This window comes from Hippocampus bargibanti, linkage group LG04 (genome assembly GCF_051943395.1).
Source record: "Hippocampus bargibanti isolate YZ-2025 linkage group LG04, ASM5194339v1, whole genome shotgun sequence".
NCBI classification, from domain to species: Eukaryota; Metazoa; Chordata; class Actinopteri; order Syngnathiformes; family Syngnathidae; genus Hippocampus; species Hippocampus bargibanti.
The window spans coordinates 15,155,743-15,170,276 of NC_142737.1; the positions used below are offsets into that span (position 1 = coordinate 15,155,743).

The 14,534-nt window shown below is 40.7% G+C and overlaps 1 protein-coding gene across 1 annotated transcript; it reads left to right on the forward strand.

Annotated features, from left to right (window-relative positions):
- The first annotated feature begins 5,549 nt into the window (after nt 1-5,549).
- Nucleotides 5,550-13,284, forward strand: slc14a2 (solute carrier family 14 member 2). The gene is made up of 9 exons (XM_088994270.1): nt 5,550-5,680; nt 6,690-6,840; nt 9,457-9,646; nt 9,757-9,885; nt 10,782-10,974; nt 11,182-11,329; nt 11,494-11,628; nt 11,705-11,754; nt 11,851-13,284. The coding sequence occupies exons 1-9, from the start codon at nt 5,657-5,659 to the stop codon at nt 12,229-12,231; spliced, it is 1,401 nt and encodes a 466-aa protein (XP_088850396.1). The 5' UTR covers nt 5,550-5,656; the 3' UTR covers nt 12,232-13,284.
- Nucleotides 13,285-14,534: the final 1,250 nt, after the last annotated feature.

Consider the following 14,534-nt stretch of genomic DNA (forward strand, 5'->3'; position numbering starts at 1 on the left):
GACAATGTGAGGCAATCTCTTTTCATCATTGGATGCTACAGCTTTGTGTTCGCTTTCAACATTTAGCTTGTAGTAGACATGCACATTTCACCATGACGTCCCTGATCCACTGATGAAAAGGAGGCTTTGATCCCAGACTTTTATCTAAAATTGCGTCAGGCAACAAAGAGGGTGCAGGAAGTGCTTAAGATTGAATGACTGTCTGTTGTGTCACGTTATTTGTTATTTAGTTTTTTGTTGTTTTGACTTTAAAATGGTGCGGCATAAGTGACTGCCTTTTCAACAGGTCCTGTATTTTGTTTTTCTACTTCTTCCTTTCCTTTCTTCTTACTTTCATCACTTTGCTGCTGTGAAATGTAAATTTCTGCAATTTGAGACTGACAAAGGTTAATCCATTCCAATCCAATGTATCAATACAGAAAATGGCTTTTTTTGAGTGGGGAGGACAGTTAAGATGTACAGGTAACATCCGACTTACGACCAGCTCGACTTACGACCACCCATACTTACGACCACGACCTCCAGACCTTATTTAAAAAAAATATTCTACGCCTGGCACCAATTTTGGCCAGCCATCCAGCATCTCACTCTCGCACAGCAATCGGCCACGAGATGACACCACAGAGGGGGAGTTTACGAGTCATTTAGCCTCCGAGTCTCTAGTCAACATTTCTAATGGATTTCGACTTACGTCCATTTCGATTTACGGCCGTTTGGTCGAAATGGAACTCGGTCGCAAGTTGGATGACCACTAGTGACTTTTTTTCCCCAGTGACAGGGCTCACCAAACATTTTGAACCCCTGATCTACTTCCTGTTAAGTGTTGCCGCTGTCGCGCACACCTAGGAAATCACAGCTTTTCTCAGATACCCTTTAATTCTATGTTATTATGAATAATCAATGACATTCATCTATGCAAAACCATGGATTGCCTTTGATCCCTCACTACGTTTATACAAAATGATTTCACCGTAGTAAATGCATGACTTAACTCGATACGTCCCTGCAACTGTTCACAAGTGATCACGATGGCCCATTGTGATCACTTGAGATTTGTATTTGTATTTTTTTTTAATTGCTATAGGCTATTTAATCTCCTCATTTGCTTTGCTGTAGATACGGGTTGGTGACCCGATCTCGACCTTGGACTGTGCCTCGGAAAAAGCATTCAGGATGGCTTGGAGCTCCTCTGCGGACTGTGTTTTGGTGGGGATGTTGACGTGTATTAATACTCCCTAAAGTAAGTGGGGCTTATATGCATGAACTCACAAAAGGTAATTTGTATGGAACATAAGCATGAGAAAATGCGTGTGATGTGCAGACAAGTCACATTCCGACTGTTCTTTTTCTCTGAACCCTCACCACAAGCACCAAAGTTTGATAGATGTATCACATCATACATGATGGTGTCAGAAAATATGAAGATTATCTGGATGACCAACTTTTGAATGGAATTGGAGTTTACATATTTTGACACTGCGGGTAGTGTTGCACAAGAGAATGCCAAGTGGCTCTGGGTGGCAAGTAAAACTTTACTGTCATCTGCTAACTTGTTAAGAGTTGTTTAGAACATTTACAGCAGGATCCAGTTTCGAAATGTGCATGAAATGATATGTTTATAGTGGAGTTATAGTTTGCAAGTGGTGGCGAAATTCATTGATGTTTCCTATTGCGTGGAGAAAAGGCTCATGACTGAGTTATGAAACACTCATGGGGAAAAAAAAAATCAAACATTCAGTTAATCTACAAAGCTTTTGTAGGTCAAAACAACAGTTTAGCTTGGCGGGGTGAGAGGAGATTAGAATAAAAGCCGGAAACTCACACTAATACTGAGAATACGCACATTTCACACAGTATTGTGGCAACAGAGTCCATTATTTTCAGTTCACAAAATATTAACAGAGGGGGGAAAAAAAACGTATTTTCTGGTGTACAAGGTGCACTGAAGTATATGGCGCGCCCTCAATGAATGGTGTATTTTCAAACCTTTTTGAAAAAGGTTTTTTTTAATCCAGCCACTCAGTGTTTGATTTTTCAAGTAACACGTTTTTTACATTTTTATATTTACTGATATTTATCTATCATTAAATGATTCATTTATGGTCATTAATAAAATAAGTGAAATGAATGATGACCGACCTTTTGGAAAAACAAGTCACTCCAATGTAAATGCACCGTGGCTATAACATTAAGCGTACATATGACTAATTGAGAATTTAAATTCAAGTATGTCAATATTGAATTTTAATGTGTTTGTTGTAGTAGTAGTAGTAGTAGTAGTAGTAGTACTACCGTATTTTCCGATGTATAAGGCACACCGGACTATAAGGCGCACCCCCAATGAATGGTGTATTTTCAAACTCTTTCCATATATAAGGCACATCTGACTATAAGGCACACCTTCAATAAATGAAAAAGGTTTTTCAAATATAATATATACATATAAAAGTTTTCCAAATATAAGGCCTATATACCACATTATAAGGCACTACAGTAGAGGCTGGGTTTACGCACTACTTCTTCTACGGGAGGAAATGAAGTCGGTGGCTGCTAACAGTAGTTGCGAGACCTGTTGTGATTCAATTTTACTTCAGATGCAAGGCACACCTGTGTATATAAGGTGCAGGGTCATCTTTTGAAGAAAAATTAGGCTTTTGGGCACACCTTATACACCGGAAATACTCCATTTGAGTATTGGGGGGTGCATGGATGGGGTAGATGGATGGATAGATCGATTTGGGTGGATGGCTGGATGAATGGATGGGTATGTTATGGATGGATTGGGTGGGTGGATGGATGGCTAAATGGACGATGGATGGATGGGTGGGGTGGATGGATGGATGCGGTGAATGAATGAGTTGCGTGGATGGATGGGTGTGGCGGGTGGGTGGATGGATGGATGGATGGCAAAATGGATGATGAATGGATGGATGGGTGGGGTAGATGAATGGATGGGTGGGGTGGGTGGATGGAGGGGATGGATGGAAGGATTGATGGATTTCGGTGAGCGGCCCGGTAGTCGAGTGGTTAGCACGCCGGCTTCACAGTGCAGAGGTCGCCGGTTCACATCATGCTCCGGCCTCCCTGTGTGGAGTTTCCATGTTCTCCCGGGGTCTGCGTGGGTTTGGTCCGGGTCCTCCGGTTTCCTCCCACAATCCAAAAACATGCATGGCAGGCAGATTGAACACTCTAAATTGTCCAGAGGTGCAAGTGTGAGAATGACTGTTGTTTGTCTTTGTGTGCCCTGCGATTGGCTGGCGACCAATTCAGGGTGTCCCTCGCCTCGTGCGCGAAGACAGCTGAAATAGCCTCCAGCGACCCTGATGAGGAATAAGCGGTACGGAAAATGGATGGATGGGTTGGATGGACAGATGATGATGGATGGCTGGCTGGATGCATTTAGGTTTGGATGGGTGTTGGAAGGATGTTTTGAGGCAAAATGATGGCGGAGAAGGTCATTGTTTTTTAATATTGGAACATATTTTGAATAAAATGTTGGAAAACGGGCACTCACTGAAAGTACACTTTTCTCACACTTTTGATTCTGGAAAATCGTATTTGCTTATACAATAATGGATGGATGGATGGATGGATGGATGGATGGATGGATGGATGGATGGATGGATGGATGGATGGATGGATGGATGGATGGATGGATGGCGACCACCAAAGTTCAGATGATCCTCACAGCTAAACAAGGCTGAATCTTCATGTTTTCACTTGTATAAATGTCAGATTAGCACTGTGCAGCCTATTTAGACACTAATTTCATCAAAAAACTTCAAACCATGGATAGAGGGATGGATGGATAGGAGGAAACCACTTTAATCCGACCCAAAATCTTTGGATGTGTGTAACAGGTAGCCACGATTTTTTTTTTCATTTGGCACCGATTAATTTCGGGGACTACGCACATGCTTCTGTGTTTCTCCAACGCTCTCTGGACTTGATCTAAGTGGAAAAGGGGGACAAGACGGGACTGTTTTGAGGCAAAATGATGGCGGAGAAGGTCATTGTTTTTTAATATTGGAACATATTTTGAATAAAATGTTGGAAAACGGGCACTCACTGAAAGTACACTTTTCTCACACTTTTGATTCTGGAAAATCGTATTTGCTTATACAATAAATTATAAACTGCCGATGACAAAGTGTACAGCAGAGGTCATCAATTACCAGTTTAATACTCACTTGTGAAATACCAACCATGCCTTCATTATGTAATTAATATTCAAAGAGAATTGTCATTGAGAAGACTTTGATCATGTTAATGATTTGTCATATGAATGATAAAAAAGGGATGAGGTCAGAAAGACGTAAATAGCAATAGACACCAATTGCTTATTTTTTTTTTTTTACAAATCTCAACTTCCTTCTAAGGAAATGTAAATATTTCCCTAATGATGACCTATTTTGGCTCATATGGTCAAATGTTGACATTTGTGAGAAAACAATAAACATGACAAATGCAATTATAAATAAAGCAAATGGGGAACCCTGTGGTCGACTGCTTAGCACATTGACCTCCCAGTGTCAAGGTCATGGACTCGATTCCGGTCCCTGGCCATCCGTGTGTGGGTTTTCGCCGGGTGTTCCAGTTTCCTCCCACATTCCAAAAACACATGTGGCAGGTTAATTGAATACTTGTTTATGTTCCCGAGGTGTGAGTAGGATGGCGGTTTATCTCTGTACCCTGAGATTGGCTGGCAACCATGATGACACCTTGTATACATTTTTGCCTCTGAACAGGAATGGATCCGAAGAAGTTTGTAAATGAACCAGATGGTGTGCAGATCCCAGAAACGAAAACTCCGCCAATCACCCAACCAAAAAATATTTATTTCTAGAAAAACAAAGCACAGAGTAGTCACACAAATCACTGGGACCAACGGGCCAGGAAAATCAAACATAACATCAAGCGCTTGCCAGTCACTGACAAAGTAAATTTGACACTCGAAAATACAGAAAAACAAAACGGCAAAAGCCCAAATACATGAAACTTAAACCCATCAAGAAATTACTGGGAAAATCAAAATACTTACAAAACAATAAACAACTAGAAATGGAAATTGAGGAAAATATCACTTGACATCACAGTGGGCAATTTCTGTGACACGAGTCTTTAAATACTAGGCAAGGCTTGATGGGGAACGTAGAACAGGTGCACCGCTGAAGAGGCACGCCTTCCACTCCTGCTAGTGCTGAAAACAAAACAAAAGAAAACCTGACTTGATCTCAAATAATGCAATATATTCATTATCTTTCTTTTTATTCTGTTTGTTTTGCTCCGAAAAATAAAGACAATGAACCGCAAAAATGATAGCGGTCACCCCCACAAAATGGCACATCCTCACATATGACACACGTGGTGAAGATGAAAGAATGCTTGCCGAGTAATTCATGTAATGATTCCTAATTTGGACAGACCAATTGGAAAATAGCGAGAGTCTTTGCATCTTGCTCCGTGGATCACGGACAGCACGAACAGAAAACATGGGTGGGTGAGAGAGGAGAAAGGGGTGGAGAAAGAAAAGTAGAAGGAGTTGTTTTTTTGTTTGTTTTTGTTTTCTTTTTTGTGTGCAAACCTTTAAAACCCTCTGCAGATTTTTTTCAGAGGGGCAGTTGTTGATCCATGAACTTCTTGACTATTTGAGCATATGCCGGGATTACTTTTTCCAAAGGTAGGAGCAAGAAAATAATGTGCATATGCTGTTTCTTTCTCATATAACTTTCTAATAATATACTTTGCTAGAATGTATTGATTCCAAAAAGTTCCATTTTTATATATATATATATATATATATATATATATATATATATATATATATATATATATATATATATATATATATATATATATATATATATGTGTGTGTGTGTGTGTGTGTGTGTGTGTGTGTGTGTTAAAATGGAACTTTTTTGGAATCAATACATTCTAGCAAAGTATATTATTAGAAAGTGTATCTCTTCCTCTCTATCTCTATCTATCTATATATATATATATATATATATATATATATATATATATATATATATATATATATATATATATATATATATATATATATATATATATAACATACTTAGGGGACAATTTTAGGGTCCAACGGTGAATGATTTCAGGGTTATTGTAGTAGAATTTTTATTTGTTTTATTTTATTATATATATATATATATATATATATATATATATATATATATATATATATATATACAGTAAAGTCTCGTTATATAGATATCGATAGTCCCGGTTATATCGATACTATTTCTATGCACGCACGGAGAAAATTACATGCAAACAGGGTCGGATATATCGATAGTCCCGGTTATATCGTTATTTTTTTCGGACTCCCTTGAATATCGATATAACGAGACTTTACTGTATATATATATATATATATATATATATATATATATATATATATATATATATAAATGAAAAATTATGTATTTTGGATATGAAATGTTTGCAAGAGGATACCGCTGGGATAATCAAAAGCTTTGAGCGAGCCTCACACTGCCGCTTGCGTGTGCATGTAAATCCTCAGTGATTATGAACGATCTGTTCGTTGTTTATGTGCGTGTGTGTGTTCGTTATTTATGTGCGTGTGTGTGTGTGTGTGTGTTTGTTTTTTGTTTGTTTTTTTGCAATTAAACAGACCAGATTTTAATGCCGGACTGTTATTATAGGAATCGCAACCCCTGATGGCACAACTTGACCTGAAGCATGAGAATGAAAAGCAGGCAGATGCCCCGTGCCTGCAGAGGACCAAGGCTCACCTTTTGAAGGGGGTCTCCTATTTTTCAGGAGATATGGCAATTTTTGCAAAGTGGATGGAAAGTAAGTTTGTCCAAGCTGACACATCGGATTTTCTTGATGTACTCTGAATCAAAGTCCATCGGTCCAGGGTACACTAAAAAACGGTTGGGTTGATTTTGATCAATTTTATTTGGTCTCAAACCTGCACTGAATACAATGATTTGGCTTTAGAAATACATTGTTCTTTTTAAAGTACACAGGCTGTTTGCAACACAACCTGCGAAAGTGTACGCTCAGTGGCAGGGTTCTAACAGCAGAGCAGACCCTCCAAGACTGGAAACTGAAAGATACTGGAAAGGCATATGGGAGAAGGAGGTCGCACATAACAGCAGTGCACAATGGCTGGTGACTCTGAAAGAGGAGCACAGCAACCTCCCTGAACAGAACCCAGTTACCATCACAGCGGCAGATATACAAGAAAGAGTCTCAGGTATGAAAAACTGGACGGCACCAGGTCCACACCTACTGGCTAAAGACACTCACAGCTCTCCACGAGCGCTTAGCAGCACAAATGAACCAGTTGCTGATGGATAGGACTCACCCAGGATGGCTAACCGAAGGGCGAACAATCCTGATCATGAAGGATTCCTCAAAGGGTGCAGTTCCTTCCAACTATCGACCAATAGCCTGTCTCTCCACAACATGGAAGCTCATGTCAGGCATCATTTGGCATTTGACACATGGATCAATACATGAGCAAAGCACAGAAAGGCATTGGTAGAGATACTAGAGGTGCCAAACAGTCGCACCATGCATGGAGGGTTCCATCCCAAGTCTAGCACCCTGAGACTGTACACAAGCCGTAAGGAAGGAGGCCGGGGACTCGTGAGTGTGAGAGCCACTGTCCAGGACGAAACATCCAAGCTCCATGAATACATCAAATAGAAGGCTCCAACGGATGATGTACTCAGAGAATGTCTCAGACAATGGGGAACAGAGGATGAGGTGCTGGAAGAGGGACAATCATGGGAGGAAAAGCCCCTACACGGGATGTACCACCGAACCATAACAGAAGTGGCTGATCTCAAGAAGTCCTATCCGTGGATAGAGAGGGCTGGCCTAGAGGACAGCACAGAGGCACTCATCCTGGCTGCTCAAGAGCAGGCCCTGAACACCACAGCCATAGAGGCAGGGATATACCACACCAGACAAGACCCAAGGTGTAGGTTCTGCAAAGAGGCACCTGAGACAATCCAACACGTAACTGCAGGGTGTAAGATGCTGGCAGGGAAAGCCTACATGGAGCGCCATAACCAGGTGGCTGGCATAGTCTACCGAAACATCTATGCGGAGTATGGACTGGAAACCCCAAGGCCAAAATGGGAAACACCTCCCTAGGTGGTCGAGAATGACCGAGCAAAGATCCCGTGGGACTTCCAGATACAGACTGACAAGATGGTAATGGCCAACCAACCAGATATCGTGGTCATAGATAAAGGTCAAAGGAAAGCCGTTGTCATGGATGTAGCGGTCCAGAGTGATGGAAACATCAGAGAGAAGTACCAGGAGAAAATCTAACAAATACCAAGGGCTCACAGAGGAGCTGGAGAGAGCCTGGAAGGTAAAGGTGACAGTCATTCCTGTGGTGGTCGGAGCACTCGGGGCAGTGACCCTCAAACTCGACGAGTGGTTGCAACAGATCCCGGGAACAACATCAGATATCTTGGTCTAGAAAAGCGCAGCGCTGGGAACAGCACGGATACTGCGCAGAACTCTCAAGCTTTCTGGCCTCTGGTAGAGGACCGGAGCTAAAAAATGGGGGACAGACACCACCCATGAGGAGTGAGACGAGGGGTGAGACGAGGATTTTTTATATATATATATATATATATATATATATATATATATACAGTAAAGTCTCGTTATATCGATATCGGATATATCGATAGTCCCGGTTATATCGATACTATTTCTATGCACGCACTCTATGCACGCACGGAGAAAATTACATGCAAACAGGGTCGGATATATCGATAGTCCCGGTTATATTATTTTGTTATTCTTAGAATATCTTGTTTTCTATCCTTTCACTCCCACCCCAACCCCATCCCTCTTCAATTGCTGCTGTGGACTGCAAATTTCCCCATTGCGGGACGAATAAAGGTATTCTGATTCTGATTCTGATTTTGATATATCAATATTTTTTCGGACTCCCTTGAATATCGATATAACGAGACTTTACTATATATATATATATATATATATATATATATATATATATATATATATATATATATGTGTATATATATATATATATATATATATATATATATATATATATATATATATGGATATTGAGGTTAAAAAACACTCAGGTGCCCAATCTCAAGAAACAATCTGAAATATTTTTTTTATGAGGAAATTCAAGATGAACTAACCGTATTCAAATGAGGTTGAAACATTCAAATGAGGTTGATTGAATGCTTTAACTAGTCTTTAGGTGTGAATATGATTGTAATAGTCTTACAATTGACGGTGGACCAGTCCAGGGTGTAACCCGTCTCCCTCCCAAAGACAGCTGGGATACGCTGCACCTCACGTGGCGGTGACACTCACGCGAGATGTGGAGTGTTCTTCTGCGCACGTAAATGTTGAGGCAGATAAGAGATAACGTCATCTTTTTCCATGGTCTTCTAGAACAGTTTTTCTTGCTCCAGTTGCTGGATTGGGTCTTGCGTGGGGCTGCTCAAGTCATGTTTGTTAACAACCCACTGAGCGGACTCATTATCTTTGCCGGCCTCATCCTGCAGAACTACTGGTGGGCGCTGAACGGCTTTGTGGGAACGCTCTTTGCCACCATTTCAGCGCTGATTCTGCGTCAGAGCAGGTGAGAGAGCTCACTCGTTTTGAAAACAAAATGGCGGCGTCGGAAAAGAAGGTTCCAAAATATTGTTAACAATTTTGGATTGTCATAAGGGAATGTTTTTTTTTCTCCAGGGGTGCGATTGCTGCAGGATTATATGGCTACAACGGTATCTTAGTAGGCTTGTTGATGGCCGTCTTCTCCAATGCAGGGAACTGGTACTGGTGGCTCTTGCTGCCCAACGTCTTCATGTCTATGATGTGGTACGACGTTTATGTTAATGTCATCCCTCAGGGATAAAATTCCAAGAGACACAGTTGAATCCATCTTTTCCAAAATCCTTCCTAAGCGAATGGATAGAGTTGTGATGATAGAAACCGAAACCAACTACAGTGATCCCTCGCTACTTCGCGGTTCAGTGCATTGCAGATTTTTTTTCAGGGGATAAAACACTTTTTTTTTGTTTTTTTATTAATGGCATGCAAAGTAAACGAAACAACACTGCAAACAAAGCAGAATAAAATCAAACCCACTGGCTTTGATCAAACACACAGCTCATGGAGCATTTGGCTCCATGAGCTGTTCTCTATTCTTAAAAAAAAGAAAGACAAAAAAAAGAGAGATAACAATGTTCTTCTCTCGGAGAAAGACTCATTCAGAAGAAAAAGATGCTACAGCGCAGCGGAGTCAGGACGAATAGGCACAGCAGCAAAATATTGTTTTACAACGCCGTTCTTTAAACTACAGTAAAGTCTCGTTATATCGATATCGGATATATCGATAGTCCCGGTTATATCGATACTATTTCTATGCACGCACGGAGAAAATTACATGCAAACAGGGTCGGATATATCGATAGTCCCGGTTATATCGATATTTTTTCGGACTCCCTTGAATATCGATATAACGAGACTTTACTGTATTAAAAATAGAGGTTTTATTTTTTGTTTCATTCTGCAGTATGTACAGTTTTGCATTGTAAAAAAAATAGCCTGACTACATTGTACTTTGCGGATTTCACCTATCGCGGGCTATTTTTGGAACGTATCTGCCGCGGATACAAGGGTTCACTGTCCATTCCTCACCGAGGAGAGTACAAATCGTTTTCTTACATCAAATTATGAATAACTAAAGTGATCTTTGCATTTGTTTGTTCTAGCCCAATCGTGTCCAGTGCTTTGGCATCCATTAACAGTCGTTGGGATCTGCCAGTGTTCACGCTGCCCTTCAACATCTTGGTGTGCCTCCACATGGTAGCCACCGGTCACTACAACCACCACTTCCCCCAAGTTCTCATCCAACCACGCACCGAGCTGCCAAATATCACCTGGGAGGAAATCGACCTCGCAAAGGTTAGGCTTAGTTTGCCATGACATTTATTAATCGACGACCTTTCATTGGCTGTCTCACGTGTCACTGTCCACAATGATTATTAAGAGGTATATGCATTTTTTTCCTGTCCTCTGACATCCAAAAGCAGGCTGGGCTGTTCATGTTAACTTCATATATATAGATATACACCGTGTGTATGTATAAAAATACACAACATTTTTCCACAGCTGTTCATGTCGGTGCCTGTGGGGATAGGCCAAGTGTACGGCTGTGACAACCCTTGGACAGGAGGCATCTTCATCATCTCCCTCTTCATCTCCTCCCCCATAACGTGCGCTCACGCTGTCCTCGGGTCTACAATCGGCATGCTTTCAGGTAGCCTTGTGAAATCAATTCAATCCTTTCATGATGCCACCGCAATATTTTCTAGATGGCCATTTCCAAGGATGACGATATGCCAAATGTTGTGAGAAACTCAAATAGATGATGTTGAGTGTTGGCGAATGAGATTTGTTGTGATTGGCATTTTTACTGTGCAGGCTTGGCTTTGGCAGCTCCATTTGGTGCAATTTACTTTGGCCTGTGGGGATACAACTGCGTGCTGGCATGCATTGCCATTGGCGGAATGTTTTATGCGCTCACTTGGCAAGTGCACCTTCTCGCTATTACTTGTGGTGAGTTGAGCAACTCAATCCCGTTGTCTGAGATGTGACAATTGCCGTAATTCGTCTTTTCTTTTCTGTTCCGCAGGGTTTTTCTGCGCATATCTGGGCTCTGCTATCGCCAACATCATGTCCGCGGTATGTTTTCCGAACCATAAATCGGGATTACAGTCTCTTAAACCTCATTCAAATTGGACTGCTACTAGCTGCAATTTGACATTTTTTTGTCCGCAGTTCGGTCTCCCAGCCTGCACGTGGCCCTTCTGTCTCTCCGCGCTTACGTTTTTGCTCATCACCACGGAAACAAGTAAGATCTTTAAGCTGCCGCTGGCCAAAGTCACCTACCCCGAGAAAAATCTCGGCTTCTTCTGGAAAATGAAGAAGCAGGAGAAGCTGGAGGAAGAGCGCAAAAAGAAAGAGGAGCAGCAGAGAGCTCTTGATGACGAGATACTGACTGAGAAAGAAGAGCTGACGCTCAACCTCAGAGACATGGAAGAAGCCAAAGATACACAAATCGTCTCGGTGTCCGAAGAAGAGAGTGAGCAAAAAGACAATGGGCAGCAACAAGCCACAGAGGACTGCCCAACAGAGGAAATACCTGCGAATTATGTATGAAAGAGAAATAGTGCAGGAGGGAAGGAATGTTTTTTTCCCTGTATCAGCTTGTATAGCGAAATCCTTCACAAATTCAACTCACTTTCGAGATAAGAGGATTTATCAATTGGTGCCGCAAGCCTCGTGTGGCCCCCAGTGAGAATATATGAGTGGGCATCCCTGCATATTCTTTTAATTTTATCATCACGTTAGGCCGGTCATGCTTCCTTCTCTACTTTCAAAAAAAAAAGTGCGCTTTGTGCAATGACTACTGCATAGACGATTCCTCTCAAATGAATAACTCAACTTGGGTTAAAGAGTGACAGATATTCATCCAAACTAAAATGTTGGGTCAAATGATTAAAGCACAATTTGCTTTATAAAGCACAAATTGGCTCATGTGAAGAAATATTGAGCCACAACAGGTCGCGCAACTGCTGTCAGCACCCATTTCCACCTGCAGAGGAAGTAGTGCGTAACCCCAGCCTCTACTGTAGTGCCTTATAATATGATATATAGGCCTTATATTTGGAAAACGTATATGTATATATTATATTTAGAAGATGTTTGTCATTCATTGAAGGTGTGCCTTACAGTCCGGTGCATCTTTTATATGGAAAAAAAGTTTGACAGTTTGGTATAAGGCACACCGGGGTATAAGGTGCACCCCAAATGAATGTTTTTTTTTCCAAACTTTTTCCATATATAAGGCGCTCCGGACTGTAAGGGACACCTTCTATGAATGAAAAAAGTTTTCGCGTGCACAGTGGCACTTTTTGTCTTATTCCGATAAAGATTCATTTGTGTATTTTAATTCATGTACTCTGGAGTACACTAAATGAGAGCACTTTAATAAAACCTTTACACTGGCGCAGTGGTGGGCCGTCAGGACCTGCAAGGCCTTCTCTGCTGGCCTAAAAATATCTGAATCACAGACTGATGTTCATTATATTTTGTCCATGATTTTTTATTAAATAATTCCAACTTGTCTTTTAGCTTTCTTTCATTGCTTTTCCCTTGTTGTGCTGCTTCCAGACGGGTTTTATATTAAAGATGTATCCAATCACATTTTAGCCATCATTTGTTACCAAGGTCAAAAATCTACCTGGACGCATTCACAATCGGAGTAGATGAAACTGTTGCTTCAACCAATCAGTGTTCGAGTTGGGAACTCAAGGCCTGCTGAAAGGCATTGGAAACGTCAGAGTTTTCGCAAACTATGATTGGCTAGTCACATGATTGGCTAGTCAATAAGAGCTAGATAAGACCATACTAGCCAGAGCTAGCACACTGCATCTGTCGCGAGCTGCATAAAAAAATAAAATAATTGTGTTGATTTACTGGCGTTTTTGTCAACTCACAATGGCTGAAGGGGGAGAAGAAATGATTTACTGTTAAAGCCATTTTCAAGAAGGACTTTTCAAGAATAGATAAACATGATTAAGAAAGGTTGGACAGCTCCGAAGCTAGCAAAAATAGCAAATAATGTTGCAATTTTATGAGGTTATCATGAATCCACACGTTCATCGTAAAAATTCAAACAATTTAATGACAATATTTCTTAAGTTTCTTCAAGTCACAAGTTATGTCCTGGCCAATGACATCCTCTAGTGGACGTGTAGTAAATCACACCACACTCGCAGCTGTGGATTGATTCAGACGTAGTATAACTGAAGGCCTCTGGTTGACATGCACGGCCCAGCACATTACAAGCGAGCAAAATGTCCTTTCTTCATTGGCTGGCAATAAGTTCATGGTGTGATCATTAGTCTCATTCAAACAATTACAGTACAACTAATTTTGGGCCGATAGAACTCAACGGAACTCAACTGTTGTTATAGAGCACTTTCAAATAGAAGCTGCATACAAAGTCTGTATATGGACAACTATCATAACCAAGCAATAAAATAGCTACATCAGCCTTTGCAATATTCAGATTGAACGGGTCAGGCATCAAAATGATTTCGTGACTTGTGGGGGTTGCTCCAAATGCTTGTGTAGTGCTTGTGATTATTTATGCCGGTAGGGTAATCACAAAATGTAGGCCAGCCTATCCACGACTCCCACTGCTTTTGTATCCTTTGAACAAAACCAAAACATCTTTGATCTATATTAGACGCGGTATTCTTGGATAAGTAGTATAAGGGATAGTTTGAAAGGTAGTACACCAATCTCCCACCCACCGCTCAATTGTACCAATGTAAATTAGATCAAGATATATATATATATATATATATATATATATATATATATATATATATATATATATATATATATATATATATATATATATATATATATATATACAGTAAAGTCTCGTTATA

Coding starts and splice junctions, on each gene's coding strand:
- slc14a2 (XM_088994270.1), top strand. CDS start 5,657: ATGCCGGGATTACTTTTTCCAAAG. Junction 6,841..9,456: donor TTTTGCAAAGTGGATGGAAA/GTAAGTTTGTCC, acceptor ATGGTCTTCTAG/AACAGTTTTTCTTGCTCCAG. Junction 11,755..11,850: donor TCGCCAACATCATGTCCGCG/GTATGTTTTCCG, acceptor TTTTGTCCGCAG/TTCGGTCTCCCAGCCTGCAC.